At 67.6% G+C, this 26,970-nt stretch overlaps 2 protein-coding genes across 8 annotated transcripts in view; both read left to right on the forward strand.

Annotated features, from left to right (window-relative positions):
- MTA1 (metastasis associated 1) overlaps positions 1–18,530 on the forward strand; it is a 32,583-nt gene extending 14,053 nt beyond the window's left edge. The window contains exons 3-21 of one of the 5 annotated variants that reach the window (XR_010405350.1): positions 3,047–3,140; positions 6,165–6,215; positions 6,366–6,492; positions 6,561–6,624; positions 8,076–8,193; positions 9,767–9,869; positions 10,514–10,613; positions 10,913–11,101; positions 12,070–12,144; positions 12,226–12,284; positions 12,605–12,720; positions 13,003–13,107; positions 13,199–13,388; positions 13,507–13,596; positions 14,594–14,746; positions 14,895–14,930; positions 17,431–17,462; positions 17,663–17,814; positions 17,897–18,530. Coding sequence is in view for 4 of the 5 variants with exons in the window: in XM_045901664.3 (XP_045757620.1) it covers positions 3,047–3,140; positions 6,165–6,215; positions 6,366–6,492; positions 6,561–6,624; positions 8,076–8,193; positions 9,767–9,869; positions 10,514–10,613; positions 10,913–11,101; positions 12,070–12,144; positions 12,226–12,284; positions 12,605–12,720; positions 12,956–13,107; positions 13,199–13,388; positions 13,507–13,596; positions 14,594–14,746; positions 14,895–14,930; positions 17,431–17,462; positions 17,663–17,814; positions 17,897–18,047 (2,052 nt within the window). In the remaining variant the exon portion in view is untranslated. Of the gene's footprint in view, positions 1–3,046; positions 3,141–6,164; positions 6,216–6,365; positions 6,493–6,560; positions 6,625–8,075; positions 8,194–9,766; positions 9,870–10,513; positions 10,614–10,912; positions 11,102–12,069; positions 12,145–12,225; positions 12,285–12,604; positions 12,721–12,955; positions 13,108–13,198; positions 13,389–13,506; positions 13,597–14,593; positions 14,747–14,894; positions 14,953–17,430; positions 17,463–17,662; positions 17,815–17,896 lie in introns of all 5 variants that reach the window. The other 4 variants (XM_045901664.3, XM_045901665.3, XM_064571728.1 and 1 more) reach the window with 4 other exon arrangements.
- Positions 18,531–21,476: 2,946 nt separating this feature from the next.
- Positions 21,477–26,584, forward strand: CRIP2 (cysteine rich protein 2). Of its 3 annotated transcripts, none has more exons than XM_064571731.1 (8): positions 21,477–21,558; positions 24,567–24,661; positions 24,745–24,802; positions 25,114–25,254; positions 25,339–25,407; positions 25,490–25,584; positions 25,821–25,878; positions 25,956–26,584. In XM_064571731.1, exons 1-8 carry the CDS (start codon positions 21,492–21,494, stop codon positions 26,021–26,023), a joined length of 651 nt encoding a protein of 216 aa, XP_064427801.1. In that variant the 5' UTR covers positions 21,477–21,491; the 3' UTR covers positions 26,024–26,584. The 3 variants fall into 3 exon arrangements, with proteins under 3 accessions (XP_064427801.1, XP_064427802.1, XP_045757624.1); XM_064571732.1 differs by lacking the exon at positions 21,477–21,558 and adding an exon at positions 21,635–21,768 and having other exon boundaries at positions 25,803–25,878; XM_045901668.3 differs by lacking the exon at positions 21,477–21,558 and adding an exon at positions 21,636–21,768.
- The last annotated feature ends 386 nt before the right edge of the window (positions 26,585–26,970 follow it).

Here is a 26,970-nt window from a genome sequence, read left to right on the forward strand (position 1 = left end):
GGCCATTGTGTCAGACCTCCCCCTCCACGCCTGTGTGGCCCTGACGACGGTCCTGGGCGTCCCGGGCCCAGTGGGTGTGGCTCGTTGTCTGGAGCCCGGCACGCGGTTTCTGGAACCGTTCTTAGGAGAAACTTTGTGATCTGGGATCTGTGGCTTGGGCAGCCTTGTGAAGCCTTTGGATGCAAAGTGTCCACGGGTCTGTAGCTGACATCATGACAATGGTGTCTTTTTTTTTTTTTAAGATTTTTATTTATTTATTAGAGAGAGAGAGACAGCGAGAGAGGGAACACAAGCAGGGGGAGTGGGAGAGGGAGAAGCAGGTTTCCCGTGGAGCAGGGAGCCCGACTTGGGGCTCGATCCCAGGACCCTGGGATCATGGCGTGAGCCGAAGGCAGACGCTTAATGACTGAGCCACCCAGGCGCCCCTGACAAATGATGTCTTTAACGGTTTGGTGTCCGTGCAGACCAGGGTGCCACCCAGCATTGTGCCGCCCCTTGTTTTGATACTGGGTACAGTCTTCATTCTCCCGATGGAGGGTTATCGCTGTTGGGGCACGGCCCTGCACATGCATGTCCCTGCGCGTGTGTATTCCTGTGCGTGTGTGAGCGCATGTGTGTTCCTGCCCGGGTGTGAGCGTGTGCGAGTGCGTGTGCGTGTCCCTGCCTGTGCGTGAGCGTGTGCGAGCGTGCGTGTCCCTGCCCGTGCGTGTGAGCGTGTGTGCACGAGCGCGCATGTGTGTCCCTGCCCATGCGTGTGCGAGCACGCGTGCGTGTCCCTGCCCGTGCGTGTGCGAGCACGCGTGCGTGTCTCTGCCCGTGCATGTGTGTGTGCGAGCGCGCGTGCATGTCCCTGCCTGTGTTCGTGAGCGTGTGCAAGCGCGCGTGCGTATCCCTGCCTGTGTGCGAGAGCGCATGTGTGTCCATGCCCATGCATGTGTGTGCGAGCACGCGTGTCCTTGCCCGTGCATGTGAGCGTGTGCGAGCACGCATGCGTGTCCCTGTCCGTGCGTGAGCGTGTGCGATCGTGCGTGTCCCTGCCCATGCATGTGTGAGCGTGTGCGAGCGTGCGTGTGTGTCCTTGTCCATGCGTGTGTGAGCGTGTGCAAGCGCGTGTGCGTGTCCCTGCCCGTGCGTGAGCGTGAGCGCGCGTGCGTGTCCCTTCCCGTGCGTGTGCGAGCGTGTGTGAGTGTGCGTGTGTCCCTGCCTGTGTGCAAGCGCGCATGCGTGTCCCTGCCCGTGCATGAGCGTGTGCGAGCGTGCGTGTCCCTGCCCGTGCGTGTGCAAGTGAGTGCGAGCGCGCGTGCATGTCCCTGCCTGTGCGTTCGTAAGCGTGTGCGAGAGCGCATGTGTGTCCCTGCCCGTGCGTTCGTGAGCGTGTGCGAGTGTGCGTGTGTCCCTGCCTGTGTGCAAGCGCGCATGCGTGTCCCTGCCCGTGCATGAGCGTGTGCGAGTGTGCGTGTCCCTGCCTGTGCGTGTGTGAGCGTGTGCAAGCGCGCATGCGTGTCCCTGCCCGTGCATGAGCATGTGCGAGCGTGCGTGTCCCTGCCTGTGCGTGTGTGAGCGTGTGCGAGCACTCATGCGTGTCCCTGCCTGTGCGTGTGCAAGTGTGTGCGAGCGCGCGTGTGTGTCCCTGCCTGTGCGTGTGAGCATGTGCGAGCGCGCGTGCGTGTCCCTGCCTATGTGCAAGAGCGCATGCGTATCCCTGCCCGTGCATGAGCGTGTGCGAGCGTGCGTGTCCCTGCCTGTGCGTGTGCAAGTGTGTGTGATCGCGCGTGCATGTCCCTGCCTGTGCGTTTGTGAGCGTGTGCGAGCGCGCGTGCGTGTCCCTGCCTGTGCGTGTGAGCGTGTGCGAGCGCGCGTGCGTGTCCCTGCCTATGTGCGAGAGCGCATGCATGTCCCTGCCCGTGCATTCGTGAGCGTGTGCGAGCGCGCGTGCGTGTCCCTGCCTGTGTGCGAGAGCGCATGCGTGTCCCTGCCCATGCGTGTCCCTGCCCATGCGTGTGCAGGCACGTGGGGCCAAGAGCTGCTCCTGCCTCCACTTCGTGCCCACGTGTGAGCAGTCCCCAGACTTCTTGAAAGCCTGCTGGCCTCGTGGAATTAAGTACCTAAAACTTGAGGTCGCAAAGACGATTTTGTTCGATGTTAGGAGGGCAGCGCCCGAGTCGTACAAAGTCGTGGCAGGTCAGCCTTGTGTTACTATTAAAAGTTTTATAAGCGCCTTTGAGTGGAGGAAAGGTCCATTCTTCCTGTGAGGCTCTCCGCCCAGCAGACTCCCTCGGCGTCTTGTTCTTGTCCTGTATGTGGAGCTCTTTGAGTCTTTAAAGGCATCCCTGGGCGCTGGGACGGCGACCTCTTCCCCAGGGCTGGCGCGTCCACTGCTTGCTCCAGGCCCCTCGTGGGCTGCTCCTGTTTCCTTTTTTCAAGGCTGATTGAGTTGGGAGAGGGAGAGCGCAAGCAGGGACAAAGGGGGAGAGAATCTAGAGCAGACTCCCCACTGAGCGTGGAGCCCGACGTGGGGCTCGATCCCACGACCCTGAGATCGGGACCTGAACTGAAATCCAGAGTCGGACGCTCACCCGACTGGCCCCCGGCTGCCCCTGGCTGCTTCTGTTTCTGATATGGATCCAGGCCCCTGGTACTGGGGTCTGCTCGGGGGTGTGCTGGCCTTGATCAGGCCCAGAGGGGTGCCGGAAGGCAGGTGCTCCAGGGGCCAAAGGCACGGCAAGCTTTGGCTGACCTCTGGGCACGGTTGTCCTTCCTGGTGGCCAGATGTCTGCCAGGTTCTGGCCCTGAGCAAGCAAGACCTGGGGGAGGGACACGGGCCAACAGGAGGGAACCTGGGCCGGCGGGCCGGGGTCCACCTGTGTCCGCAGGATGGCACTGGGGGTGGAGGGAAGACAGACCTGGAGGGTAGAGGTGCGCTGTGCATCCTCTCCCCGGGTCCGAGGTCCCAGGGAGCCGTGGTCCCACCCAGGTCCCGTCTGGGGCCGGCCCTGCGGGGAGCCGTAAGTCGGCATGTTCCTCAGACCCTGCCTTGCTGTTGCAGACGGCCAACGGAAACGTGGAGGCCAAGGTGGTGTGCTTCTACCGCAGGAGGGACATCTCCAGCACCCTCATCGCCCTGGCCGACAAGCACGCCAGTGAGTCTTGGCCTTTCCCGGGGCGGGGGGGCGGCCCACCCTGTGGCCCCCGCCTGCCCTGCGCCCTCCCCAGGGTCGGCCCCCACTTGCCCTGCTGCGTGCTGGCCGTAGGCTGTGGACACCCAGCCCGGTGTCATTGCCCTGGGGCTTCTCCCTTGCAGGATTGATTTTGGGGAGCACTCCCTGGGTGTTGCGGGGGTGGGGGGCCTCTGCTGCTCCTGTTGACCTCACCGAAAGCTACTGCTCTTTGTGGCAGTGCGTTCAGAAACAAAGTTCGTCATCTGTCTGCAGTTTGAACCTGAGTGTCAGAAGCCCAGACGTGCAGGGACTCCCAGCAGCTTAGTGCGAGCGCCGGGATCCCCCTCCCAGTCGGGCCAGCGTTCCCGCTCTCAGACAGGCGGCCGCAGTCTGGGGACTGGCCTGTACCTGCTTCCACGCCCTGGGGTCCCACGCGGCCCCTCCAGCCAGCAGTGACGGGGCGGGGGGAGTTCCAGAGTCCCCGTCCTCGGGGTGGGATCTGCCTGAGCCTGGGTGGGGGTTCTGGCCTCTGGGGGAGGATGGCTCCCAGCAGGCGTGGAATGTGCCTGCCCCTGGTCCCCCAGGTGCTTGTCTACAGGGCCATCCAGCCTGGGGACAGGTACTGCTCTCATGAGTTCATCAGGTGTGTCTGGGCGGGTGCGGGCCCCACCTGGTCCCCTGGGCCCCAGGTCAAGGCAGGACTCAAGCCTGTGCCCCAGCATGCTGGTGTGAGGGACTGGACGCCCAGGCCATACCGGCCTCCTCCCTGGGTCCTGGAGGGGTTCGAGGCGGTCGGGCCAGGACTGGGTCTCCTGGGGCCTCAGGGATGAGGGGGCGAAGCACTGCGGTGCATTTAGGGCCCTCGCCAGGATCAGCACAGCTCAACTGGGCCCCAGGACAGGCCCCTGCACTACACGGGGTGGATGGCAGAGCTGGTGCTTGGCTGGCCGGGCCTGGCCTCCCAGATGATACCGCTGGGGGGTGTCTGTGCTCATGGGGGCCGCGTGGGTCTGGGCCTTGGTGCATCCTGTGTCCTCCTCTGGTTTCCTGGGCCCCTGTGCGCTCGTGATCGGGTAGCCCTGGGTCTAGTCGTGGCTGCTGAAGCTGCCTCCCGGGGGGAAGCATGAGAGGTGGGGCACGGGGGTCACTGTTGACTTGGGCTGTTGGTGCTTGAGGATCTCCCCACCCATGTCCACTGCCTGGCCCAGAGTGTCGCGGTCCTCACCCCCGGGCCGTCCTGCTGTGGGGCACCGTGGAGGTCAGCTCCAGGAGGGCGCTAGACTAGCGTTATGTGAAGGGAGCTGGTGGGGGGCAGCGTTGCCGGAAGGACCAGGCAGGAGCCGATGGGATGGGCGTGGCCCCAAGGCCCCCAGAGTGCTGCAGTGGGGTGCGTGACGGAGTCCATCTCAGGGCAGGACCCTGCCTGTGCTGTCCTGGAGCCCCCGTGCTCTGTGAGGGTTTCTCTGTCTCGTAGCGGTTTTCCCAGAAACCACGTTCCGTCGGCCACCTCGGCCAGTGCAGCCCGGGTGAGACCGGTCTGCCCTTTTGCCCAGGCTCCAGCCCAGCGTCGGGCGGGTGTGAGGACGCTCTGGGGCGCCTTCTTCTGGCCAGGGACCCAGGGAGCCCACTGCTCAGGGAGGCCTCTGGCCCAAACAGCCCATCAGCTGACGGGGTTTCTTCTGGGTCTGGGGCCCGGGAGACAGAAGCCCCTGCCCTCCACTGCCAGGTCTCCAGCCCCAGCATAGGCCAGATGCTCCCGGGCCACATGGGTGACCTGCAGCGCTGAAGCCTTCCTGGGATCCTCCAGCCACTCTGCTCAGCCCTGACCCCTTGTGGCCACGGCCCCCTGCCCTGCCCTTGCACACACGCGTGCACACAGAGCTGTCCCGAGAACAGGACCCTCTGGCCCTGGGAGAGTGGCAGGCACAGCTGACCCGCCCTCCCTAGACGCCCCCAGGGCAAGCTGCGGGGGGCTCTGGGGTGTGTGTCAGAGCTAGGTGGGGTGGGAGCACAGGGCCCCCCACTCGGGGCCCAGGACCAGGACACACTGGATCCCAGAGGCAGGTTTTCTGTGCCGCCCGCAACGTGACTCCCTGGGTTCCTGGAGGTCGAGCACCACACACTGCAGGGTCCACCGGGCCTGAAGGAAGGCTTGGAGCGCTGGGGTGGGGGGCTCTGTCCCCCCGTCTCCTGGGGGTGCTGACGTGACCCAAGCCCTGCCCACTCCTGGGGCCCCTCCTCACCCCTGCTGATGGCGGCTCTGATGGGTGGGGTCTCGGAGCCACGGTGGGCTTGTGTCAGGCTGGGGAGGGGCCCAGGATGACGGTCTCTGGCCCGTGCCTAGCCCCTCCCCGGGCCCGTCGTGCCGTCCCAGGACGGGCGTGAGCACCAGGTGGGCTGGCTGGTGGGTGTCTGGACATGGTGGTGTCCCCAGGCTGGGGGTGCAGGGTGCTTGTGGGGTCTGCGGGAGTGGGCAGGGAGGTGCAAGGCCAGCAGTGTGGACACTCGGGCTCCAGTGGCCCACCCGTGTCTGAGCCCCGGGCGCCTGGGAACTCCCTCAGTCACCACAAGGGGGCGGCAGAGGGCCGCGTGCGGGCTGAGGGCCCCGGGATAGAGACCCAGGGTTGCCCAGATGCTGCCCAGGTGCTGCAGCCCCGTGGGGTGGCCGACCTCGGCATGCCCCCGCACGGCCCCGGACCTCCACTGTGCCTCCGGGGGCACCGCACCCCCAGTGCCGTGGGCTGGGCTGCCCCGCACCCCGACACGCACGCGTCCTGGCTGCTCCCGGTGGGCATCCTTGTCCCAGCCCTGGAGGTGTGGCCGAGGCCCCGGGTCGGCGCGCTTGGGGTGGTGGACGCACTGCTGACCTGACCTGGGCCCGCCCCTTGGACCCCGTGTCCACCCCACCCTCCCTGCTTCCTCTCCTCGGCCCGTGGGCGGCCAGGTGGGCGGGCGGGTGGTGCTGCTGCTAACCCGCGGTCCGGGCGCTGTCTGTCTGTTGTCTAGCCCTGTCAGTCTGCTACAAGACCGGACCGGGGGCCGACAACGGCGAGGAAGGTGAGCCGCTCCCGTGGGGGGTCCTCACGCGCCGGCTGGGCGGGCGGCGGCAGCTGACCCGCCCGCCCTGTGGCCGCTGCTCTGTCCATCTGTGTGGTGCGGGGGGAGTGGGTAGGCGGGCAGGGCTCACAGGAACCCCCCACCCGTCAGGAGAGATGGAGGAGGAGATGGAGAACCCCGAGATGGTGGACCTGCCCGAGAAGCTGAAGCACCAGCTGCGGCATCGGGAGCTGTTCCTGTCCCGGCAGTTGGAGTCGCTGCCCGCCACTCACATCAGGTACCCAGCGGCCCGGAGGGTGCCTGGGGGCCGCCCTGCCTCGCTGACGGCGCGCCCTCCTCTTGCAGAGGGAAGTGCAGTGTCACCCTGCTCAACGAGACGGAGTCCCTCAAGTCCTACCTGGAGCGGGAGGTGAGGCCAGCCGCAGAGGCCTGGGGCCGTCCCCCACCCCCCGCCTCCGTCCCTTGGGGCCCAGTCCCTCCCGGCTCGCAGCCACCCTGGGGCTAGGCGCTGGGTGCTTTGCTTGGCTTCCCGGGGTTGCGTCTGCATCCCTGGGGTACCAGCAGGGGCACGGCCTGGAGGGATCGTGACAGGGACCCGCGCTGGCCGCCGCCTCGAACCCTCACTGTGTTCATCCAGAGCCGTGTTGGCCAGGCCACGGGAAGCGTTTCTACTTCTGCGAAACCAGAAACATCCACGTTGTCAGGGGCTTGGGGCCGTGGAACCAGCCTTCTTGTTCCACAGATGAATGGGGACCTCATGCATTTGTAGGATGCTACCCACCGAGGCCACCCCCAGGGTGACAGCCAAAAATGTCTGCAAACAATGCATGTGTCCCTGGGGAGCAGCATGGCCCGGGCAGAGGCTGCACTGAGGTGGCGGAGAAACGGCCCGAGGGGGCCAAATGGGGTCTGGAGGGGCGGGGGCACGCTAGCGACGAGAGGGACAGGTGGGGGGCGGTGGCCCGAGCTGGCACCTGTGTTCACAGCCACGACCCCCTCCCACCGTGCAGAGCCTGGTGCATTGCAGGGGAACGGTGCAGCCGTGCGCGGGCCTGACTCAGAGTCGGGAGGCCGGGAAGCCGCCAGGAGGGGACAGGCCCACAGTCAGTCCCCAGAGCAGGCAGGGAGACGTTTGGAGGAGGCGCTGGACGCCGGTGGGCGGGACGGAGCACGGTGGGGGTGCTGTCTGCCTTTCCGAGGGTCCCCGTGGTGGGGGGCCTCATGGGACACGGCGCAGAGACTGAGCACGATGGCCCGCTGCGACATGGAACGGTTTAACGGCGGCTCGCGTGTGTCCCGGGGGCGAGGGCTTGGCTCTTCCTGCCGGTGTCCACTCACCTGCTTAGGAAGCACATCGTTGTCACAAGTGGGAAAACAGGCCGCTGAGCCGTGGCGAAGATGCTGTGAATCGTGTCCGCGCCCGGCCTCCAGGGGGCCGAGGACACGGTCACGGCAGCATCCAGGGGTGAGCGGGAGGCCCAGGCGCCCTAACCCCAAATGTGCGCCAGCCAGGCCTCCGCTCGCGGCCTAGGTCAGCAAGCTTGCCGTTGGGAAACAAGCCAGCCAGTGCGACGCAGTTTCTGAGAAACACGGCTGAACGTCAGGAGACAAGCAGCTGGGGTCAGAAGGGCTGGCAGCCCGGGCGTCTGGTCCAGAACATTCTGCGGCCCGCGTGCGCGTGTCCTGGGGCGGCCGCATGTGAGCAGCGCTGTGGCATTTGCGTTGCCAACTGGACGCTCTCTGGGTCGTCAGTCCCCACGGTCCTGCGGCGGCCGCGCAGCAGGCTCTCCGTGCCCGGGGCGGTCTCCAGGCGAGGCCTCGGGGCGCCCTGCTGACGTGGTCTCGTGTGCTGTCTTTCAGGATTTCTTCTTCTATTCTTTAGTCTACGACCCCCAGCAGAAGACCCTGCTGGCCGATAAGGGAGAGATCCGCGTGGGAAACCGGTACCAGGCGGACATCACTGACCTGCTGAAGGAAGGTAGGGCGCAGGGCGGTGGCCGGCGAGCAGGGCCAGCGGGGTGAGGTTCCTTCGGGCGGCTCTCTTAAGCTTTGTCTCTGAAAAAACTTCCTTGAATGAATCTCCTGGTCTCGCCGACTTCTGCCGGTGGGCGGTGCCGTCAGCGACCCAGCACAGCCCCCGGTGAGCGGAGGGTCCGCGCGTCCTGCGTTGGCGGCAGGTAGAGGTGGGGCCGTGCGTGGCTGGTGGGCGGGACGCGGCTGTCAGCGGCTGGGTCCCTGAGAAGCGAGATGGCACGGGGGTGCCGGGCTTGGAGCGTTGCGGCCGGGTGTTGCCCGTGGCCGTCTGTCTGCTGGGGAGCTGCCCCGCCGGGCTCCCGGCCCCAGCCCGTCCCCCATCGCGCCCCCGCCCCTGCTTCTCTCTCTGCTGAACGGTCGTCAGCCGTGACGTAGGACCCGCGGCTAACCACGCGGCCAGTCGGCCGTGATGATCTTTTTGGGGGTTCTCATCACTTGAGCTGCTCCCACGGAGCCGGCCCAGCCCCCATCCGCGTTCTCTGCTGCTCTCAGCACCCCCAGTGTCGCACCCCTGCTCCAGGCCCAGCCAGGGTCTCTGGGCCCCGAGGTCCCGGGCTCCTTTCCAACGTCTGCCGACCTCGCTTTTCTCTGCGGACACGTTCTGAGTGTGGACGGTCCCTTCCTGTGGCCTCCCGTCTCCTCCACGCACGTGATGTCCCGTTTCTCTGAGGCTGGTCTAGTTTTTTTAAAGCGTCTGGTGTCGGCTTACGCGTGTTACTTCCTTTTATGCACGTGTGCCCCCCACGTACGTACCCACGTGACCCCACGTGTATACTTGCGTGCTCGCACACCAGCTTTTTCTCCTTGGTGGTTGGTTTTTTTGTCAGGCGGGGGGGTCCTGCCAGTTGGAGGTCGGCGGGGGAAGGAAGGAGCCAGGAAGCACACAGGGTCCCCCTGTCCTTCCCTGTCTGGCTGAGGGTGACGGATCTGGTGACAGCAGAGTGGCTTGAACGTCAGAGGCCCTTGGTTTTCTGGGCAGGGACCTGGGTGTTGGGCCGTGAGGGCAGGGTGAAGGGGCGGGGGGCCCTCCCGGAAAGGGGTACACGGAAACACGGCCTGTCTGGCACTGTGAGGGGCCCTTGGGTGGCTGACGCCTGCGCCGGACGCGGCCCCGTCGGCGTCCCGTGTCCCGGTCACTGGGTGCGCTGTCTCTGGATCGGGAACTTGATCAGCAAAGCCAGAGCGAGCCTCCTCTGCCCCTGTCGTCAGGACCGCCGCTTTGGCCTGCAGCACGCGCTGTGCGGGGCTCACCAGCCCCACCCTGTCCTCAGGCGGGCTGGCGGGGCGGCCGCAGGGCGCTGTGTTTGCCGAGGAGAAAATGCGCTGCGTGCGGAGCAGGCCTGGAAGTGTGTGTGCACACGGACGGCAGCCTCACCCCCCGGGCTCGCCAGGCAGGCGGATGGGCCCGTCCCCCAGGGCCCCGGCAGCAGGCAGAGAGAGCCTCGGCTCTCCAAGGCCTTGCTGCAAGCCGCGGGGGTCTCCGGGTCTCGTTGGCGTCACTGTTCTGTTGCTTGCAGGTGAGGAGGACGGCCGAGACCAGTCCAGACTGGAGACCAAGGTGTGGGAGGCACACAACCCGCTCATAGACAAGCAGATCGACCAGTTCCTGGTGGTGGCCCGGTGAGTTCTGGGCACCAGGGTACTGCCCGGACCCCAGGCCTGGGCGCTAAACGGCTGCCCTGCCCTGCCCGTCCCTGGACATGGACATGGACACTGCTCGTGGGGGCCTGGGGGCGGCTCCAGCTTTGAGAGGTGGGGCCTGTGCGCCTCCCCGCGTCCCTCCGGGGCCGCGGCCTGCAGAGATGAGCAGCCGGGCACAGATGGGGCTGCTCCCGGGACCCCGGGACAGGGCAGAGATGCGTGTCCATCTCCGGATGAGCTGTGGGCCGTTGCAGACTCGGGGGGCGGGGCGAAGCTGAGGAGGAAGGACCTGGGGCCTTAGGGCCATGAGGGAGGCAGAGCTCCAAGGAGGACGCCACCCCACCCCCTCCCCCCGTGGAGCCCTGGGGCAGGGCCAGCGGGAGGGGAGTCCCCGTGAGGGTGCAGGGGGCTTCCTTGCCTCTCAGCTGGACCCTGAGCCTGCACTATGGAGGGGGCGCCCTGCCAGGAGCTCGGGAAGCTGAGCCGCGGGCGGTGGCTGCCACGCTCTGTCCCTGGGGCCTCCCGGCCCGCCGTGTCCTGCGGTCTTGGTGTGCTGTGGGCTGGGCTGGGGCGCCTCTGTGCGTCGGGGCCTCCAGTGGTCAGAGTGTCCCCGCCGCCCCCAGCTCCGTGGGCACCTTCGCGCGAGCCCTGGACTGTAGCAGCTCCGTCCGGCAGCCCAGCCTGCACATGAGCGCCGCGGCCGCCTCCCGGGACATCACCTTGGTGAGTGGGCCCCATGCTGGGCCATCGGCACAGGACCCTCACCTGCCCGGGGCCTGCCCCGTCCAGGGCACATGTGCCCCTCGGGTCGCCGCACGAGCCAGGGCAGGCGGGGACGGGATGGCGGCGAGGAAGCAGGTCCACGTCTGTTTGCTGGCTGCACGGGGCTGGGACGCGTCCGCCCCCTGCCCTCCGGGAGAGCCCAGCAGGCTCGTCCCGGCAGCAAGCCCACCTGCACCCCCGCGGGCCCCCGGGTGCTCTCGGGCGGTGGGCCTGGGTGACCCCCGTGTGTCCTGCCACAGTTCCACGCCATGGACACGCTGCACAAGAGCGTGTACGACGTCGCCAAGGCCATCTCGGCACTGGTGCCTCAGGGCGGGCCCGTGCTCTGCAGGGACGAGATGGAGGAGTGGTCGGCCTCCGAGGCCAGCCTTTTCGAGGAGGCCCTGGAGAAGTACGGGAAAGACTTCACAGACATCCAGCAGGACTTCGTGAGTGCCACAGGGCGGGCGCCAGACCCCTCCCCAGGGCCGCGTGCGTGGCGCCCCCGCGTCAGCTTGCGGCTCCCGGCAGGCCCCGGGCTAAGAGCTGCTCCTGCGGCCGGGGTCCTCCTGGCTTGTTGCGGTTGATTGGTTCTGTTTAAGCCATCGAGTCTCTCCTTACACATCCTCGTTTGTGTGCCCCGTGAACCCTTGGGATTTGCAGCTCAGGCAGGGCCCTCGCGCACCCCTCCCGCCCTTGTGCTCAGCCACACGAGCGCTCAGCTGAGGGGAGCGCCGCCGCCTCCACAGCGAACCCCGCGGGGAGCGCGTCTGTCAGGTGGCAGGGCCGCCAGGAGCCCCCGGCAGGCCGGGACACGGGGGGCGGGCGGGCGGGCCAGCGTCTGATAAGGAGCGTCACAGGTCACAGGCGGGATCCTGATAAGTCTCCAGAAGGGAGAAGGGACCCGCCAAAGGTAGAGAGGACCGCGGAGGGCAGAGCAGGGAGCCCCTGTCCTCACTCGCCCCGAGTCTGAGGTGGGAGTCACTTGCTGACGTCCCAGACACAGTGAGCCAGACCTTCCCAAAAAAGAGCGACGGCCAGAAGATGGGGCTGCAGGTAACGCTTGGCCAGACACACACGGAGGCCGCGGGGCGGGGACCCCACTGTGAGCATGCGGCCGCCTCGGCAGCAGGCCAGGTGGACCGAGGATAGACGGGGTCTGAATCCTGGACGCGATGAGGCAGGCTTGGGGCTTCCGTCCACACCACAGACGCCTCCTCTGTGTTCAGAGGACACTGGTTCCGTAGGCGGAGCAGGAAGGGCTGGGGGGCCGGGGAGAGCGGCGTGACGGGGACCTTGCCGACCTCAGGCGGGGCTCCGCTGGGCAGGGCCGGAGGGGGTGTTGGGTGCCACTGCCGCAGGGGAGGGCTCCTTGCTCGGGGAGGCCCCCCACGACGCGCGGCCCCCTCTCGTGCAGCTGCCCTGGAAGTCCCTCACCAGCATCATTGAGTACTACTACATGTGGAAGACCACCGACAGATACGTGCAGCAGGTGAGCGCCCAGCTGCGCCCCTGCGCCCGGCGGGCAGCCCTTCGCCCGCCCGGGCCCTTGACCTCTGTTTCCCGTTTCCAGAAACGCTTGAAAGCAGCCGAAGCGGAGAGCAAGTTAAAGCAAGTGTATATCCCCAACTAGTAAGTGCGGCCCCGCCGTGCGCCCCCGGCGTGCGCTCGCCGCCCTGGGGACCGCGGGCTGGGCGGGTGGGGAGCGGCCCCCGGCTAGTTGCAGGTGTCAGGACTCAAGCCCACGCGAGCCGGCACAGCTCTGCCAGCCAGAGCTGGGGCGTAGACCGGGCTCGAAGTCGCCGCAGCGGCGTCCAGGCCTGCAGGGGAGGCCGGCCCCCCCGGCCCGCGTGGGTGGCGGCTGCTGGTGCCCAACAGCCTCACTTCCCTGGGAGCTGCACAGCAGCGGCGTGGCCCTCCCGTGACGCCCTCCCTCTCTCCCTTACCCTAAGTAACAAGCCAAATCCGAACCAGATCAGCGTCAATAACGTCAAGGCAGGCGTGGTGAATGGCGCGGGGGCGCCAGGCCAGAGCCCTGGGGCCGGCCGAGCCTGCGAGAGCTGTTACAGTAAGTGCCCGCCGCCCGGCATCGGGCCCCCCGCAGCGCTGGGCGCCCTGCACCATCCCGGGGTCCTGGCGGGCGGGGGCCACTCCCTCCCCGGGAAACCCTCCTGGCGGGCCTGCGGGGTGCCTGGGTCCGCGGCGGGGCAGCTCAGCGGGCGGGCGGGCGACACTGTGTAATGCTCTCTGCCGTCACTGGTTCTGCTTAAGGACCCGTCTATTTCCAACTTTGTTGTCCGTAGCCGCCCAGTCTTACCAGTGGTATTCTTGGGGTCCCCCTAACATGCAGTGTCGCCTCTGCGCATCTTGCTGGACATATTGGAAGAAATATGGTGGCTTGAAAATGCCAACCCGGTTAGATGGAGAGAGGCCAGGACCAAACCGCAGTAACATGGTAAGTGGGCACCCCTCCCGCCCCCACGCGTGGCCGGGTGCCCGGCCCACGGTCATGGCGCTGTGTTGGGGCGGCGCGCCCCCTTCCGCAGAGCCCCCACGGCGTCCCAGCGCGAAGCAGCGGGAGCCCCAAGTTCGCCATGAAGACGAGACAGGCCTTCTACCTGCACACCACCAAGCTCACGCGCATCGCCCGGCGCCTCTGCCGAGAGATCCTCCGCCCAGGGCACGCCGCCCGCCACCCCTACATGCCCATCAACAGCGCGGCCATCAAGGCCGAGTGTGAGTGTCGTCCCCGCCGGCCGGGGCTCGTCGCTGCGGGAGGGGCTCACCGGCGGTGGGGGCGGGGGACACCGGGAGTCCTGGCCCCGGGCTGCCCTCACGTGTGCGGCCCCCACAGGCACGGCCCGGCTGCCCGAAGCCTCCCAGAGCCCACTGGTGCTGAAGCAGGCCGTGCGGAAGCCCCTGGAAGCCGTGCTCCGGTATCTCGGTGAGCCCGCCCCAGCCCAGCACCGGGGGCCGATGTGTGCGCAGGCGCCCGCGAGGGAGGGAGCCGCCCGCAGGCTGCCGCTGCCCAGGCCCCGGCCTGCCTCTGGTGCCTCGCTCTGCGCCAGGCCGGGGGAGCCGTTGGGGCCTGAGCTGCCGTGGTCCCTGTCCCCCCACCCCCCATCCTGCTGCAGCCCATGGGGGGCGGGGGGCCCAGGATTTGGGTTGGATGCACCCAGGACGGGCGTCCACTGCAAGGCACCTGCAGGGCGGTGCTGCACCCCCAGCCCCAAAGGAAGGTCTGTTGCTGCGTGAGCGGCCATACGCCTGGTCAGCAGCTCACGGGGCTGGGGCTGAAGGGGGCCCTCGGCCAGCACCCCTTGGCCCAGCCAGCCATCGGCAGCTAGGGCGGGGGGGGAGCAGGGCTGGCCACTTGGCTGGGCTCAGGGCAAGATCCTGAGCCAGTCCCTCCCGGCATGGAGGTGGCTGACCTTCTGTGAAGGACATTCCAGAACCATGAGCTAAGTGTGTTCCGTGTGGACGCAAGTGGATTTGGCGTCATCGGATGTCTAGGGTCTGGATCGTGGGGCTGGGCCTTGCCCCATCCAGAGAGCCACCAGGGGCTGGGGAGCCTTGGCAGGTCCAGGGCTGAGCCTGCCGTGGCCCAGCCCTTCGTGGGCCGTGTCCTTGGCTGGGCCGGCCTGCCTGTTAATTCATTGTCTGGCCGGCAGCCAGCCCCCTGCCGTCAACTCTGGTGGCCCGGACCTGGACACCTCTGATGGGCCTGCTTGTTTATGGGCTGTGTCTGGCGGGCGCCCAGCTGCCTGTGGGGCCCGGCCCTGCGTGGCTCTTCCCTGCTCCCAGACACCCTGAGGTGCAGGACTGGTGGTGTGTTCTGCCCCAGTGGGCCCGTGGTCGTCCTCCGTCACAGTGGGGCCTGGGGACGGCTGTTGCCATTTGCTTCCCACAAAGCGTGCCCCCCCCCGTGCTGCTCCCAACAGAGACCCATCCCCGCCCCCCCAAGCCCGACCCCGTGAAGAGCGTGACCGGCGTGCTCGGTGGCCTGACCCCTGCCAAGTCGGCCCCTGTCATCAACAACGGCTCCCCCACCATCCTGGGCAAGAGGAGCTATGAGCAGCACAACGGGGTGGACGGTGAGTCTCTGCTGGGGCGGCCAGGTGGGGCCTCCACGCTCGGCCGGTGCGGCCTGCTGGCCCCGGGGTGCCCAGCCCCGCCCCTGCCTCGCCCACGCCTGCTGACCGTGTTCTCTCTCCTCTCTCTCCCGCCGCCGGGCGCTGGCAGGCAACATGAAGAAGCGCCTCTTGATGCCCAGTAGGGGTAAGGCCTGGGGCGGCCGCTGGTGAGGGCGCCGTGCGAGCCCCTGTGCGTGCTGTGCGCTTGCGTGCATGGTGCACGGCGGGCGGCTCAGGGCACGCCCATGGGGCAGTCCACGCGGGCCGGGCCGCACCCCGCTCCCCACGCGCCCCCCACTCCCGTGTCACCGGGCAGAGGGCCAGGTGCTGCCTCACAGGCCCCCAAATGCTGTGTCCCCCCCCCCGGGGCCTCCGGCTCACGGGCCGTCCCCTCCTCCCCGGCCCAGTGCCCGGTCAGTGGACTGTCCTCGCTCGGGTAGCCCTGGCGCCCCCGCCTGCCTGTACTCTCCGTCACCACGCTGTGACCGCCCGCATGCCATCAGCCTCCGCTCCCGGGGCCGCCGTGCTGTGCCTACGGCCCTCCTGTGCGCCCTGCCCGGTGGGGGGGCTTCGGGACCCTGGCCTCTCCGGTGGGGGGGGGGGGGGCAGATAGGACCGAGCGGTGGGCGTGGTCAGCACAGCCCAGGGAGGCATTCAAGGCCCAGGTGAATGTCCAGGCCTTGGCCCTGCAGGGTTGGGGTCCCAGGGGAAGGGACTGAGGCTGGCCGAGGGGGCACGGGACACGGGTGGGACCCTGCCACCGTCAAGTGCCCAGGCTGTCAGCGCGTCCAGAGCGGGACTCTTGATTGTCCAGGCCCGTCTACAGATGGCCTCCCACCATGGATGCGAGGGGCGTCCGTGGGCTCTGAGGCTGCTCCAGAATGAGGTGCTGAGGGAGGGGTGGCCGTGGTGGCAGTGAGGGGCCTGTGGGTCCCAGAAGCTCGGGCTCCCCAGGGTCAGCCTGCGGCAGGATCCACGCAGAAGGGAGGCGGAAGGGAAGCAGGCCGGAGGGAAGGAAGGGGGAAACGCACTCAGAGCCCCTGGTGATGGGAGGCTCGGGGTCATGTGTGGGCACTCCGACGCCATGGGCCAGCGAGCATGGGTGTGCCCAGAGTCCCCTGCCCCCAAGGCGGTGGGCCAGGCCCAGGGACCTGCGAGATGGCAGCGGGCAGCGGCCATCCAGCCTGGCCCCGCCCACCCTTCTGGCGGCCGCCCCCACAGCCCTCCGGCCGGGGCCTGCCGCCGGGCCCTGTGTCAGCACCAGGGCCTGGCCCGCTCGCCTGCCCTCTGCTGCAGACGCCCCGGGAACCAGCGGGTCACGTCCCACGGAAGTGGAAGCCCGTGGTAGTCAGTGGCCGTCTCTGGGCTCGGGCCTTGTTTTGTAAAAAGCCAGTAGCCAGTGCGGTAGATAAGGTTAATTTACTCGTGTTCTTCGGTTCACCAAATCAGTACGCTTCTGTGTCTACTTGAGCCCAGCATGCGGGCCCCAAGGGCGTCGTTGGTGGGCGCACCCCCAGGAGCGCTGCAGAGGCCACAGCTGGCCCCCTGAGACAGCACAGGGCCGCCTGGGGCAGTGCCAGACTGCGGGGCACCCTGGGGGCCTTAACCCACTAACCCAGCCCAGCCAGGCACGTCCGCTCCGCACCCACCTTCCTCGGCCCATGGCCGTGCACGTGCTAACCAACACTAACCGTGTGTTTTCTCTCCTCTGCACCCGTCGCTCTGATAGGCACTTACCTGGGTAAGTAGCACTGGGCCCGGGGGCTGCAGGCCAGGTGCGGCAGCCCCTCCCTTCGCCCTGCCCAGGGCCCCCCCCCAGCCAGCAGGTGGTTTCCGGGGGCGCTGGATAGCTGCTCAAGAGACAGCCCTCGGCCAAGAAGCGTATTTGGGAAGAGCTAGTTCTGGAAGGCCTCTGGCAGGACAGGCTCGCACGCTCACACACGGGCGTTTTCTTGTGCGCGTGTGAGCTCTGCTGCGGGCGGGGCCGGGGAGGCAGTGACGGCCCCGGGGTCACCTGGCTGGGTTCTGGGGGCATGTGGACCACGACCTGGGACGGTGCCTTCTCGGTCGGAGGCTCTGGCAGAGGCCTGCGGCTGCAGACCCCCAGCCCATAGGGTGGCAGCATCTGCCCTGGCCACTTCTAGAAGCTTCCATCCACTCCTCCAGGGCTGCTAGCCCAGGGGTCAGTGAGGGGTGCTTAGAGCCCCTTGGGAAGAAGCCCAGTGCGGCCTGGCCTCCCGGGGTCTGTGCAGTGCTGCCTGAGGAGGGGCCGCCTTGCAGAGGGGATTCTGGTAGCACGGTGTTTACCGCAGGGCTCGGCATTGCTCGGCTACCGTGTAAACCAGGCTCCATCTGTGTCAGCCCAGTTGGGCGGGTGGCCCGCGTGCCAGGGAGCGGGCTGTCGGACCCGAGGCTCCTGGCCTTCTGCGTCGAGCCCAAGACGGTGCCTCTCCTGCTGGCCAGGGCAGAGGTGGTCCTCAGAGCCCCAGCACCTGTGGGATCACCTGGGGGCTGCTTGGGCTGGGCCGGGGCCGGGGAAGGCCGAGGCACCTGTGTCCTCCAGGCGCCCCCTGGGTACGGGCTGTGGCTCCAGGTCTCCCGCCCTTTGGCTGCCGGGCCTCACGTTCCGTTCTTCCTCTTGTCAGGTTTGGCGAACCACGGACAGACCAGGCACATGGTAAGAGGGCGAGCTGTGACGAGGCGGGGCCTAGCAGGACCCCTTCCCCTGCACGTGTGCGCACACGACGTTTGCTTGCACGCAGCTCCCTTGGCAGTCTGGGAGGCGGCCCAGATGGCCAGGCCCACGTGCCTCCTGCTGGGTGTCGGGGGCAGCGTGCAGTCCCCGCGGTGTCCCCCTCACACCTCCCCCTGCCGCAGGGACCAAGCCGAAACCTCCTGCTCAACGGGAAGTCCTACCCCACCAAAGTGCGCCTGATCCGGGGGGGCTCCCTGCCCCCCGTCAAGCGGCGGAGGATGAACTGGATCGACGCCCCCGATGATGTGTTTTACATGGCCACCGAGGAAACCAGGTGGGGGCCTCCCCGAGGCCGCGGGTGAGCAGGGGGGCAGCCGCCGCACCCTTGTCACTTGGGGGCGTCGCTCTGTCCACAGGAAGATCCGCAAGCTGCTATCGTCCTCGGAGACCAAGCGCGCCGCCCGCAGGCCCTACAAGCCCATTGCCCTGCGCCAGAGCCAGGCCCTGCCGCTGCGGCCGCCCCCGCCGGCCCCCGTCAACGACGAGCCCATCGTCATCGAGGACTAGGCGCCCCGCCGCCCCGCGAGGCCACCGCAACCACAGCCCGCCCCCCCGCCCGCCCGCCCGCCCGCCGCCCGGTTTTGGTAGTGCCCCCTCTCGCCCCCACTGCAGAGAAACCGCTCCTTTGGGACACCTCGGGAAGAGTACCGTTTAGCTGCTTCCCAGAATGCCGAGGACTCGTTTTTAGCTTTGTGTTTACTTTTTGGCCGGAGCGGAGCTGAGGAGCTGCCCTGCGCGCCTGCATCGCGCTGCGGGCCTCGCGGGCCGGCCGGAGGTTTTGTTGTGTTCTGTTGAAGGTGCCATTTTAAATTTTATTTTTATTACTTTTTTTGTAGATGAACTTAAGCTCTGTAACTTACATCTGGAATGTTAGGATCGGCACGGCCAGCGGCTGGCCGAGCTGCCTGGTGGGGTTGGCCCCTGGTCTTTTCAAGTAATTTTCATATTAAAAAAAACAAAGAAAAAAAAACTCATAAAAAGAAAAACCAACTAGCTCTTCCCGTGTCTTCTATCCCCCGTCCCTCCCCTTGCCTGGGGGCTTCAGGCCATCCCGGGCCCCCGTGCACCAGGCAGCGGCAAAGCCCCCGTGAGCACCGGGGGACCCTCGGCTCTCCTGGCCTCCAGGCTGGGCTGGGGTTTCTGTCGTCCCTCTGCCTCTGACCCACACACCTGCCTCAGCAGGGCCCGGCCCCAGGACGCCCTCTTGCCCACGGAGGTCGGGAGAGGGCCGGCCAGAGCTCAGGGCCCTCCCACAGTAGAGCTGAGACCTCCTGTGTCTGGCTGAGATGGGGGCGGGGGGGTGTGTGTGTGGCCCAGACGTGGCCTGGGACCCAGACTGGCAGGTGCGTGGATCCTCTGGCTCAGCGTGGCTTCCCTCCCACCGGGGCAGCCAACACAGCTGGGTCAGGCCAGCCCACCACCCTGCTCCTGGCAGAGCCCTGCCCCAGCTGTCCGAGGATTTCTGCCCAGAGCCGTAGGGCCAACCCCCAGCAGGTGTGGAGTTTCCAGAGTGAGGATTTGCTCAGATTTCAGCAAGTACGTCGTTCTCAGAAATTCTACCTCTGGCCATCCCTCTGCACCCACCCTTACAGGCCGGAGCTATCTGGCCACTGGGGAGAGGGGTCTGGGGGGGACACTCTCAGTCTGTGCCACCCCAGCCCACCTGCAGAAGGGTGAGCCGGGCCCTCCTGGGGTGGGGCTCCCTCCTCCTGCCTCCCTGAGCTCTGCCTCCTGCCCCCCAGTCCCGCCATGATGTGTTCACATCTCAGCCAGGGAATTAAAATAGAAACCACTTCTGCTTCCTCGCTGGAGACAGATAAGGGAGTCCTGGCCTCCCACCCCCAGCCCGTGATGGGGCCCCGTAAGGTGACAGGCCAGGGTGTTGAAAAAGTGGCCCCTCCCAGCCGATTGTAATCTGCTGGAGTCCTCGTGCCCCTACCCTGCCCCGAGACTGAGTTGTGGTGTCTCAGCAAGGAGCTTTTGCCTAGGAGCCTCTTCCCAACCTTGGGGTCTGAGGACGGGGCAGGGGTCTCTTTCCTCCTCAGACACACGGGATTTCAGGTGCAAGAGTCATCCCCAGGAGGGGCCTGCCTGCAGACCCACAGGGGCTGCACCTCCAAACCCCCCGCCCCCCGCCCTGCCCGGGGGTCCCTGCCACAGAGCCAAGACGGTCCTAGGTGCTATTTACCCACGTTGCCAGGACGCCATGCCACTACGGCCCCAGGGGACAGACCTGCCGCCACACCTGGCTGGCTAGTTGGCCCCGCCATCGATGGGCTTCTCTGGAACCCTGCTGTCCCCATCCATCCTGCTCACTGGGAGCCTGTCCTGCCCTGTCCCTGCCCCCGCCTGTAGCCCCCTGTGGTTTCAGAGGTGGACACTGCTACTCAGTGTCCATTGATCCAGAAGAGCCCTGTCACATCCGGGATCTGTCCCCCCACTCTGTCCAGGGGTGCCTGGCCCATGCCAACGCCTTTCCCTTGCTATGCCCCATCACTGTCCCCGCAGGGCTGGGCCCCAGGCTCTTCCCACACATAACCTCCTTACAGAAGATACCTGATGCCCAGCCTTAGCAAGGAGTGGGCTGCAAATGCCCGACGTGTGGGGGAGCCCCATGGCTGGCCACCCTGCCCAGGAAGAGAGGACTGCTGAGGCCTCCCCGCCCCCCTCTCCTGCCTTGCCTGGCAAGGGGCCAGAGTCAGGCTGCGGGCCGGAAGGGGGGCTGGTCAGGCTGGTCAGATCAGGCTGGGGGGGCGGGGGCCACATGTTTCTGGGCTGTTGTCCTCGCAGGAACAGCAGTGGCTATAGGGTGTGAGTGCCGGGGGGGGGGGGGGGGGGCCAGGGAGCTGGGCGAAGGCGGGGCTACGGTGAAAGTCTGGGTTCTGGAGAGCGGTGGGACCGAGACTCTCACTCCAGTGTGCAAATACACCTGACCCCAGGAGCCTGGCTGGTACATGGGGCAGGGGGAAGGGGTGCTCTGAGGGAGTTGCCCAGACTAGGTGGGGTCTTTTGGGCTTAGGGTTTCTGTCCACTTGCTGGGCTTGAGGCTCAGCTGGGCTGGAGGCCAAGGGAAGAGCTTATTGGGAGGCAGAGCCTCAGGGAGGAGAGGAAGGGGTCCTCCTGGATCCCCCACCCCAGGGGTGGTAGGACCAGGTTCTTCGGGCCTGGGATGGAGGCAGGGAGGGGTGGGAGGGGTCAGGAACGCCCCTGTTGGGAGGAGGACTGTGGAGCCCGGGAAGGGGGACCCTGAGTGCTGGCAGATGCCTAGCACTGCTGCTTTGGGGCCTGGAGGCTGGAGGTCAGAGGCCCTGGGCCCCGAGCTAGTGGGTCCAGCGGAGGGGTGCCCGCGGCGGGAGTCGGGATACGTGGGGAGGGGGGGAGCAGGCAGACGGCAGTACCAGCCCAAGGGAGCACAGCGCCTGCACAGCGAGCATGCCCGGGCTCTTCCCCCTTCTCTTCTCCCTTGCCTACCGCCCCTGGGTGGAGAGCTTGGGGACAGTGCCTTCCGCGCCTGCGGCACGCCCAGGTCCCCCTCACGGCCTGGCGCCCTGCCCCTCTCCCGCTTCCAGCAGTTTCTCTCCCGCTGTTTTTGGAAGTGATGGGCGCCCTGCCCTCCACCCACTTAGCCGTCAGCACCATCGACGGTGTCGCGGGGGCGGGCGGCGGGGCAGGACTGGGACCGGGCCAGGTGGCCGCACCCGCCAGGAATCCGGCTCCGATCCCACCGCGCGGCCGTTGCCATAGAAACCGAGCAACAAAGGGACGCGGGGCGGGGTGGGGGAGCGCGCGGCGGGGTAGGTGGGGTCCTCCAGGGGTGGGGACCGGGCGCCGAAGCCCGGCGTCCGTCTGCGTGTCCAGGGGCCGGCCTTCCGGGCCGAGGCCCTTACAGCCAGGAATGCCCCGGAACCGTGGGGGCTACAGACCCCCGCCCGCCCCGGCTCCGACGTTGCCATGGACACGGGCGAGGCACCGGCGTCGGGGCGCCTGGCAGGTCGGGCCACCCTCGCGGCCCCGGCAGGTGCGCCCCCGCCCCCGCGGCGCCCCCAGCCGGACCCCGGGAGCGGGCTCCCGAGGCCCCGCCCCGGCCGCGGAGCCAATGGGTGCGCGGGCAGCCGGCGGGCGGGGCGGGGCGGCGGCGCGGAGACGGGCGCGGGCTGAGGGCGCGGGTCGACGGGCGCACCGACCATGGCCTCCAAGTGTCCCAAGTGCGACAAGACCGTGTACTTCGGTGAGTGCTGGGCCGGGCCAGCGTCCACCGCCCTCCGCCGTCAGCCCCCGGCCGCAGAGCCTCGCGCCCCGCCCCGGGATGCGCGGTCCCGGGATGCGCGGCCCCGAGCACGGCCCGCCGCGCTGTCCACGCGGGTGCGGCCGGAGGGTGGAGCTGGACGAGGTGGGGGCAGCCACGCCCGAACCCCGCAGCGGCCGGTGGGGCCGGGCGGGGGTGCGCGGTCCTCGGGATGAGGCCGGGTCGGGGGTCAGGTTGGGGGTTCGCAGGCGTGGAGCGGGGCGGTGTCGGGCAGGGCGCACTCACGCTGTGGGAGCCTCCCGTGCGCTCCTGCTTTTCACGGCCCTTCTCCGCGGACACGTGGCGAGGACAGCGTGGCCGGGAGCAGTGACCCCCCCCCCAACCTCCAACTCGACCTCTGCCCACACCGGGCCAGGCCAGATATGGGCTCTGTCTGGACTCAGTCCATGCGGGGGCGACCTTGGCCTCTTAACTCCTGCGTGTCCCAACGTGCTCCCTTGCTTGGCGCGAGTTTTCCCCAGGACTTTCTTGTGGGTGGGGTGGGATGACAAGCGGGGCCCCACAAGCGTGAGAGGGCACTGGAGCGAGGTGGCCGAGCGCCCCTGCCTCAAGGTCACAGCAGCCCGGGACTGGAGGGGGCAGCAGGTCTCTGCTGATATGCCCCCTGGGTATGCGGCACCCCCTGGCGCTCACCCACTCCCTGGCGCTTGCACCCGGTTGTCTGGCTTACTCAGCCACTCTCTCTTCTCTTGGCTGATCCTCTCCCGACTTTGCCCCCTGATCCTCCCACTAACACCCTCAACAGAGGGACACACAGTGTCAGAAGGGTGGGGGCAGACAGGGGACCCTTCCCTGATCACTGTGGGAGCAGTGGTCAGGGTCTGGAATGGGGAAAGGCCAAGGTGAAGGAAGCCACTTGGCTTCCCTGCTGATGGGAGAGAGAAGGAGGTGGACTGTTGTTTGCTGTTCCCAGAGGGGAGGGACCGGATTTGGCCTGGAGTGCTTCTGGCCTGGCTGGGAGCCTAGGGGCTTCCGGCTGCCTCCCCAGGAGCTGGCCCAGTCCTCGGTCCCCATCCCAGAGGGGGCTCATCCCTGCAAGTCTCAGGGGAGGGGACAGCGCTAGGGTCCTCCTGCCAGCCCCACTGCCCATGAGTCTGCCCCCAGCCAGGCCAGCTCAGGGTTCTCCAGGGCTGGGGCCGACAGTCCTGTGGACAGCCCGGAAAACGCTTCTGCCTGCTTGGGCGGTAGCTGGCTCCCAGCAGAAAACAAAGGCAGCTCAGACACGGCTGGCTTCTCTGTCCTGGGCAGAAGGCGCTAGCGGAGGGGGGGTGGGGGGGGCTTTGGGCTGGGATCCTGCCCATCCCCCAGTCAGGCACCTCTTCCCCCCACCCCCCAACAGCAGCCAACACCCTTCAGCAGAGTGGAACCTGGGCCAGGACACCCCAGAGTGACCTCAGAATGCCTTGCCTTTGTGTCCTTAACAATGGTGCAGCCCAGTGGGGAACCAGCTCCCTTCTAAGCCGATAGACCCAATCAGTTCTTTCTTCCCAACTGGGCTGGTAATGTGCGGCTGTCTCCCCACCCAGTGGGTCTCAGGGTCCTTCCCCTGCCCCCGCATGGCCGAATGCTAGAGCTGGCCAGTGCAGCACGTCTCTGGCCACCGTGAGCTGCAGCTGCCATGGCTACTGCTGGCCAGCAGGAGCCCTGGGGGAGGGTGCGGGGCTGCCAGGGGACCCAAGCCCGCCTCGGACACGGGAGGGGTGGCTGACCAGCCTGTCCCAGCATCCTTGGGTAGAGTGGCCATGGGGATCTAAGCCTGTGCTGCCTCTGGGAAGGGAGTGGGGGGCTGGGTCCTGGAGGCTGGCCCTGGCCTGGCTGGACCCAGCAGGTTCTGCCAGGGCCGTGGGGAGCCAGCACCCAGGGCCTGGAGCCTGGGCCACCAGCAGCAGCACCCATGAGCCTCTGGGGGCAGGGAGTGAGCTGGCCAGACCCTCCTGCCCGCTCTGCCGGGGCCCTCGGGGAAGCCCGGCTTGCAACCTCTCTGTGAGGGGACCAGAAGATATCTGCTGGTCCTTGGCCTCCTCTTGGGGCTCTGCCAGGGTGGCAGGGGCCCAGCCTGCCTGACCTCCTCCTCCCTGATGCTTCTGCTCAGACCCCTTCCCTTCGGAATTCCGGCTTGGCTCCAGCCTTTCTTCCTGCCCTCTCCTCCACCACCCTTTTCCTGCCGTGCTCTCCTGGGGAGGCCCCCCACACTTCCGTCCTTTAGGAGGTGGCCCAGTAGGCCGGCGGGCGGGGGCGGGGTGGCTGGGGGGGTGGTGACTGGGCCCCTAGCAGTTGGAGGCAGTGGGGTGGGGGTTCTCAGGGCTTATCCCGAGGAAACCGAATATAGACAGGTAGGCCTTCTATCCCATGGGGTGGGAGGGGATGGCCTTAGCCCCCCCACAGGGGGCCCCCCATTCCCCTTAGCGGCGGGCTCTGCCAACTCCTTTAGGGCCCAATTAGGAGGGTTCAGGAATCTGTGAGGGAGGGCTAGGTGTGTGAGTGGGAAGCAGGTGTTTGAGGGAGGGCCAGGTGTGATGCCGAGAGGACTAACAGGTGCTCCAGCAGTGATCCTTGGGGTGGGAGGGTGACCTAGACCCAGCAGGAGAGCAGGGACCCTGAGGGGCAGAGGGCGTGTGGTGGGCGCTGGGGGTTCCTGTGTGGGGTGGAAGGAGGAGGGGTGAGGCGGCTGCCACGGGAGGGCTCTGGGCCCTGGCCCTGACTTCCCCTCCTGCCCCCAGCTGAGAAGGTGAGCTCTCTGGGTAAGGATTGGCACAAGTTCTGTCTCAAGTGTGAGCGCTGCAACAAGACGCTGACCCCGGGGGGCCATGCCGAGGTGAGCCCCCTCCCCTGGGGCTGGGGGCGGAGAGCGGGGCTGTGGGCAGGGGGCCAGCCCTCACTCGGTGCTCCTCTGCCCAGCACGACGGGAAGCCGTTCTGCCACAAGCCCTGCTATGCCACGCTCTTCGGACCCAAAGGTGAGCTTGGTCCCCCTCCTCAGCCTGAGAACTGGCACCAGGAGGGCACCAGGAGGGGTGGCCAGCGTGCATCCTGGACCCACACTCCCCCTGCCCGCTCTCGACCCTCCCCCACAATCCTTCCACCCTTGAAATTCTAGCATCCTCCATGCCCTTCCCAGGAATCTACCCGGCTGGCTGGCACCCTCGGGGTGGGGGGTCCTGACCCTATAGAGTGGGCTGTGGAGGGCCCTTCTCTGAGAAGGTGGATGGGGTGTGGGGGCTGGGGGCGGCTGCCCCTCCCCCCCACCACAGCGTCTAGCTCCCCACAGGTGTGAACATCGGAGGCGCGGGCTCCTACATCTATGAGAAGCCCTCCGCCGAAGGACCTCAGGTCACTGGCCCCATCGAGGTGCCTGTGGTCCGGGCCGAGGAGCGCAAGGCCGGCGGTCCGCCCAAGGGGCCCAGCAAAGGTGGGCTGGGCGCGGTGTGGGGGAGGAGGGGCGTCCTGGCGGCCCTGCCCTGACTCGGGCTGCCGCTCGCGGTGTTTCCCCCAGCCTCCAGCGTCACCACGTTCACGGGGGAACCCAACATGTGTCCTCGCTGCAACAAGAGGGTCTACTTTGGTGAGTGACTCCGCCCGCAGCAGCCCCTGGGGGGGGTCTGCCCGGGAGGGTCCCCAGCTTCACCATCTCTCCCCCCCCCCAGCCGAGAAGGTGACCTCCCTGGGCAAGGACTGGCACCGCCCGTGCCTGCGCTGTGAGCGCTGTGGGAAGACACTCACTCCAGGCGGGCACGCGGAGGTGAGGGGCGGGAGCGCCCGCGCCCAGGAGGGGTGGTGGCGGCAGGGCTGCGCGCGCGTGCGTGCGTGCGACCCGCGGGTGGGTGCTGCCCCCTGGTGGCCAGAGTGGGGGCCCGCGGGTGCACAGATGCTCCGAGGCCCCTCCCTCTCCACCGGGTGAGTGGACGGGGGGGAGGCGGCTGGGGGGGGCTGGGGGGGAGGACTGGAGTCCCCGCTCAGTCCCCGTTCTGCCCCCAGCACGATGGCCAGCCCTACTGCCACAAGCCCTGCTATGGAATACTCTTCGGACCCAAGGGTGAGTGTGGCCAGGAGGGCGGGGGTTCGAGCGCCCTGCCCCCACGGCACCCCACCACCTTGCGCCTTTGTCTGCAGGGGTGAACACTGGAGCTGTCGGCAGCTACATCTACGACAGAGACCCAGAGGGCAAAGTTCAGCCCTAGGCCATGGGCCCCTCCGCCCCCTGCTCCGGAGCCCACCGCCTGGCCCCGTGGGGGACAGCAGCTAGCTGCCGCCGTCCTCCCCGGCTCATCCTGCCTCGCAAGCCCAGGGCCTGCGTGTTGTGGGGGAGGAGACCCCGCTGGGCTGTCTCTAGACCAGGCCTGCCCATCCCCGTTTCTCTGGCCTTCGTACCCCCCCACCCCTTATCCTCTTTTGTGTCCTCATGGCTCTGTGTCCGCATGGACCCATGCGTCCCCGTGTGTCCCTTGTGTCCCTTGTGTGTCTCCGTGGCCCTGGGTGGGTCTCTCTGAGGCGGCCATCCCACTCTCCCCTCCTGCTGCCCCAGGCCTGCCCCACAGTGTTCTTTCTGCTTCCCCTGCCCGTGACGGCCACAGCCACGCTCTTCACGGTGTTGCTCGGGCGGACCGAGGGCGTCCCTGCCAGGAGCCCGCCGCCCACGTCCCACACCCACCCTGCCTTGCAAGCGCTTGTCTGACACCCTCACGTGGCTCACACTAACCTGCTGAGACTGTCAATAAAGGGTTCGAGGATTGGGGGACCGAGCGCTGTGTCTCTGGTGGTGGGGTGGATGTGAATCCCGGACAGCATCCCTTGCGCCATCCCCAGATGCTCCTGACACCTGGTGGGGGTGGGGTCCTGTTCCCAAGGTGGGTGGGGGTGGGTGGGAGGCAGGGAAGCTCTGGTTTGGGCTGTGGCCCCAACACTGCGTTGGGACAGGCAGCTGAGACAGGGACCAGGCCACGTAGAGGTGGGAGCTTGGCAAGCGCTCTGGGCTCGGGGTCCTGGTCCCCAGAACTGCCAGGAGACGCCTGGATCCATCAGAGACCCACGGCGAGGGAGGGGTCAGCCTCGGGAAAGAGCCCAGGGCCTGGCACGTGGGGGACGGGGCAGGGGGCCAGAGGAGGGGTCCTCTTCGGGAGTGCAGGGA

The sequence above is a fragment of the Mirounga angustirostris genome, unplaced genomic scaffold (assembly GCF_029215605.1).
Source record: "Mirounga angustirostris isolate CCGP_5_RB_7025 unplaced genomic scaffold, mMirAng1.0.hap1 SCAF_9, whole genome shotgun sequence".
Lineage (NCBI taxonomy): Eukaryota > Metazoa > Chordata > Mammalia > Carnivora > Phocidae > Mirounga > Mirounga angustirostris.

Coding starts and splice junctions, on each gene's coding strand:
- CRIP2 (XM_064571731.1), top strand. CDS start 21,492: ATGGACACGGGCGAGGCACCGGCGTCGGGGCGCCTGGCAGGTCGGGCC. Junction 21,559..24,566: donor CACCCTCGCGGCCCCGGCAG/GTGCGCCCCCGC, acceptor TCCTGCCCCCAG/CTGAGAAGGTGAGCTCTCTG. Junction 24,803..25,113: donor CACGCTCTTCGGACCCAAAG/GTGAGCTTGGTC, acceptor AGCTCCCCACAG/GTGTGAACATCGGAGGCGCG.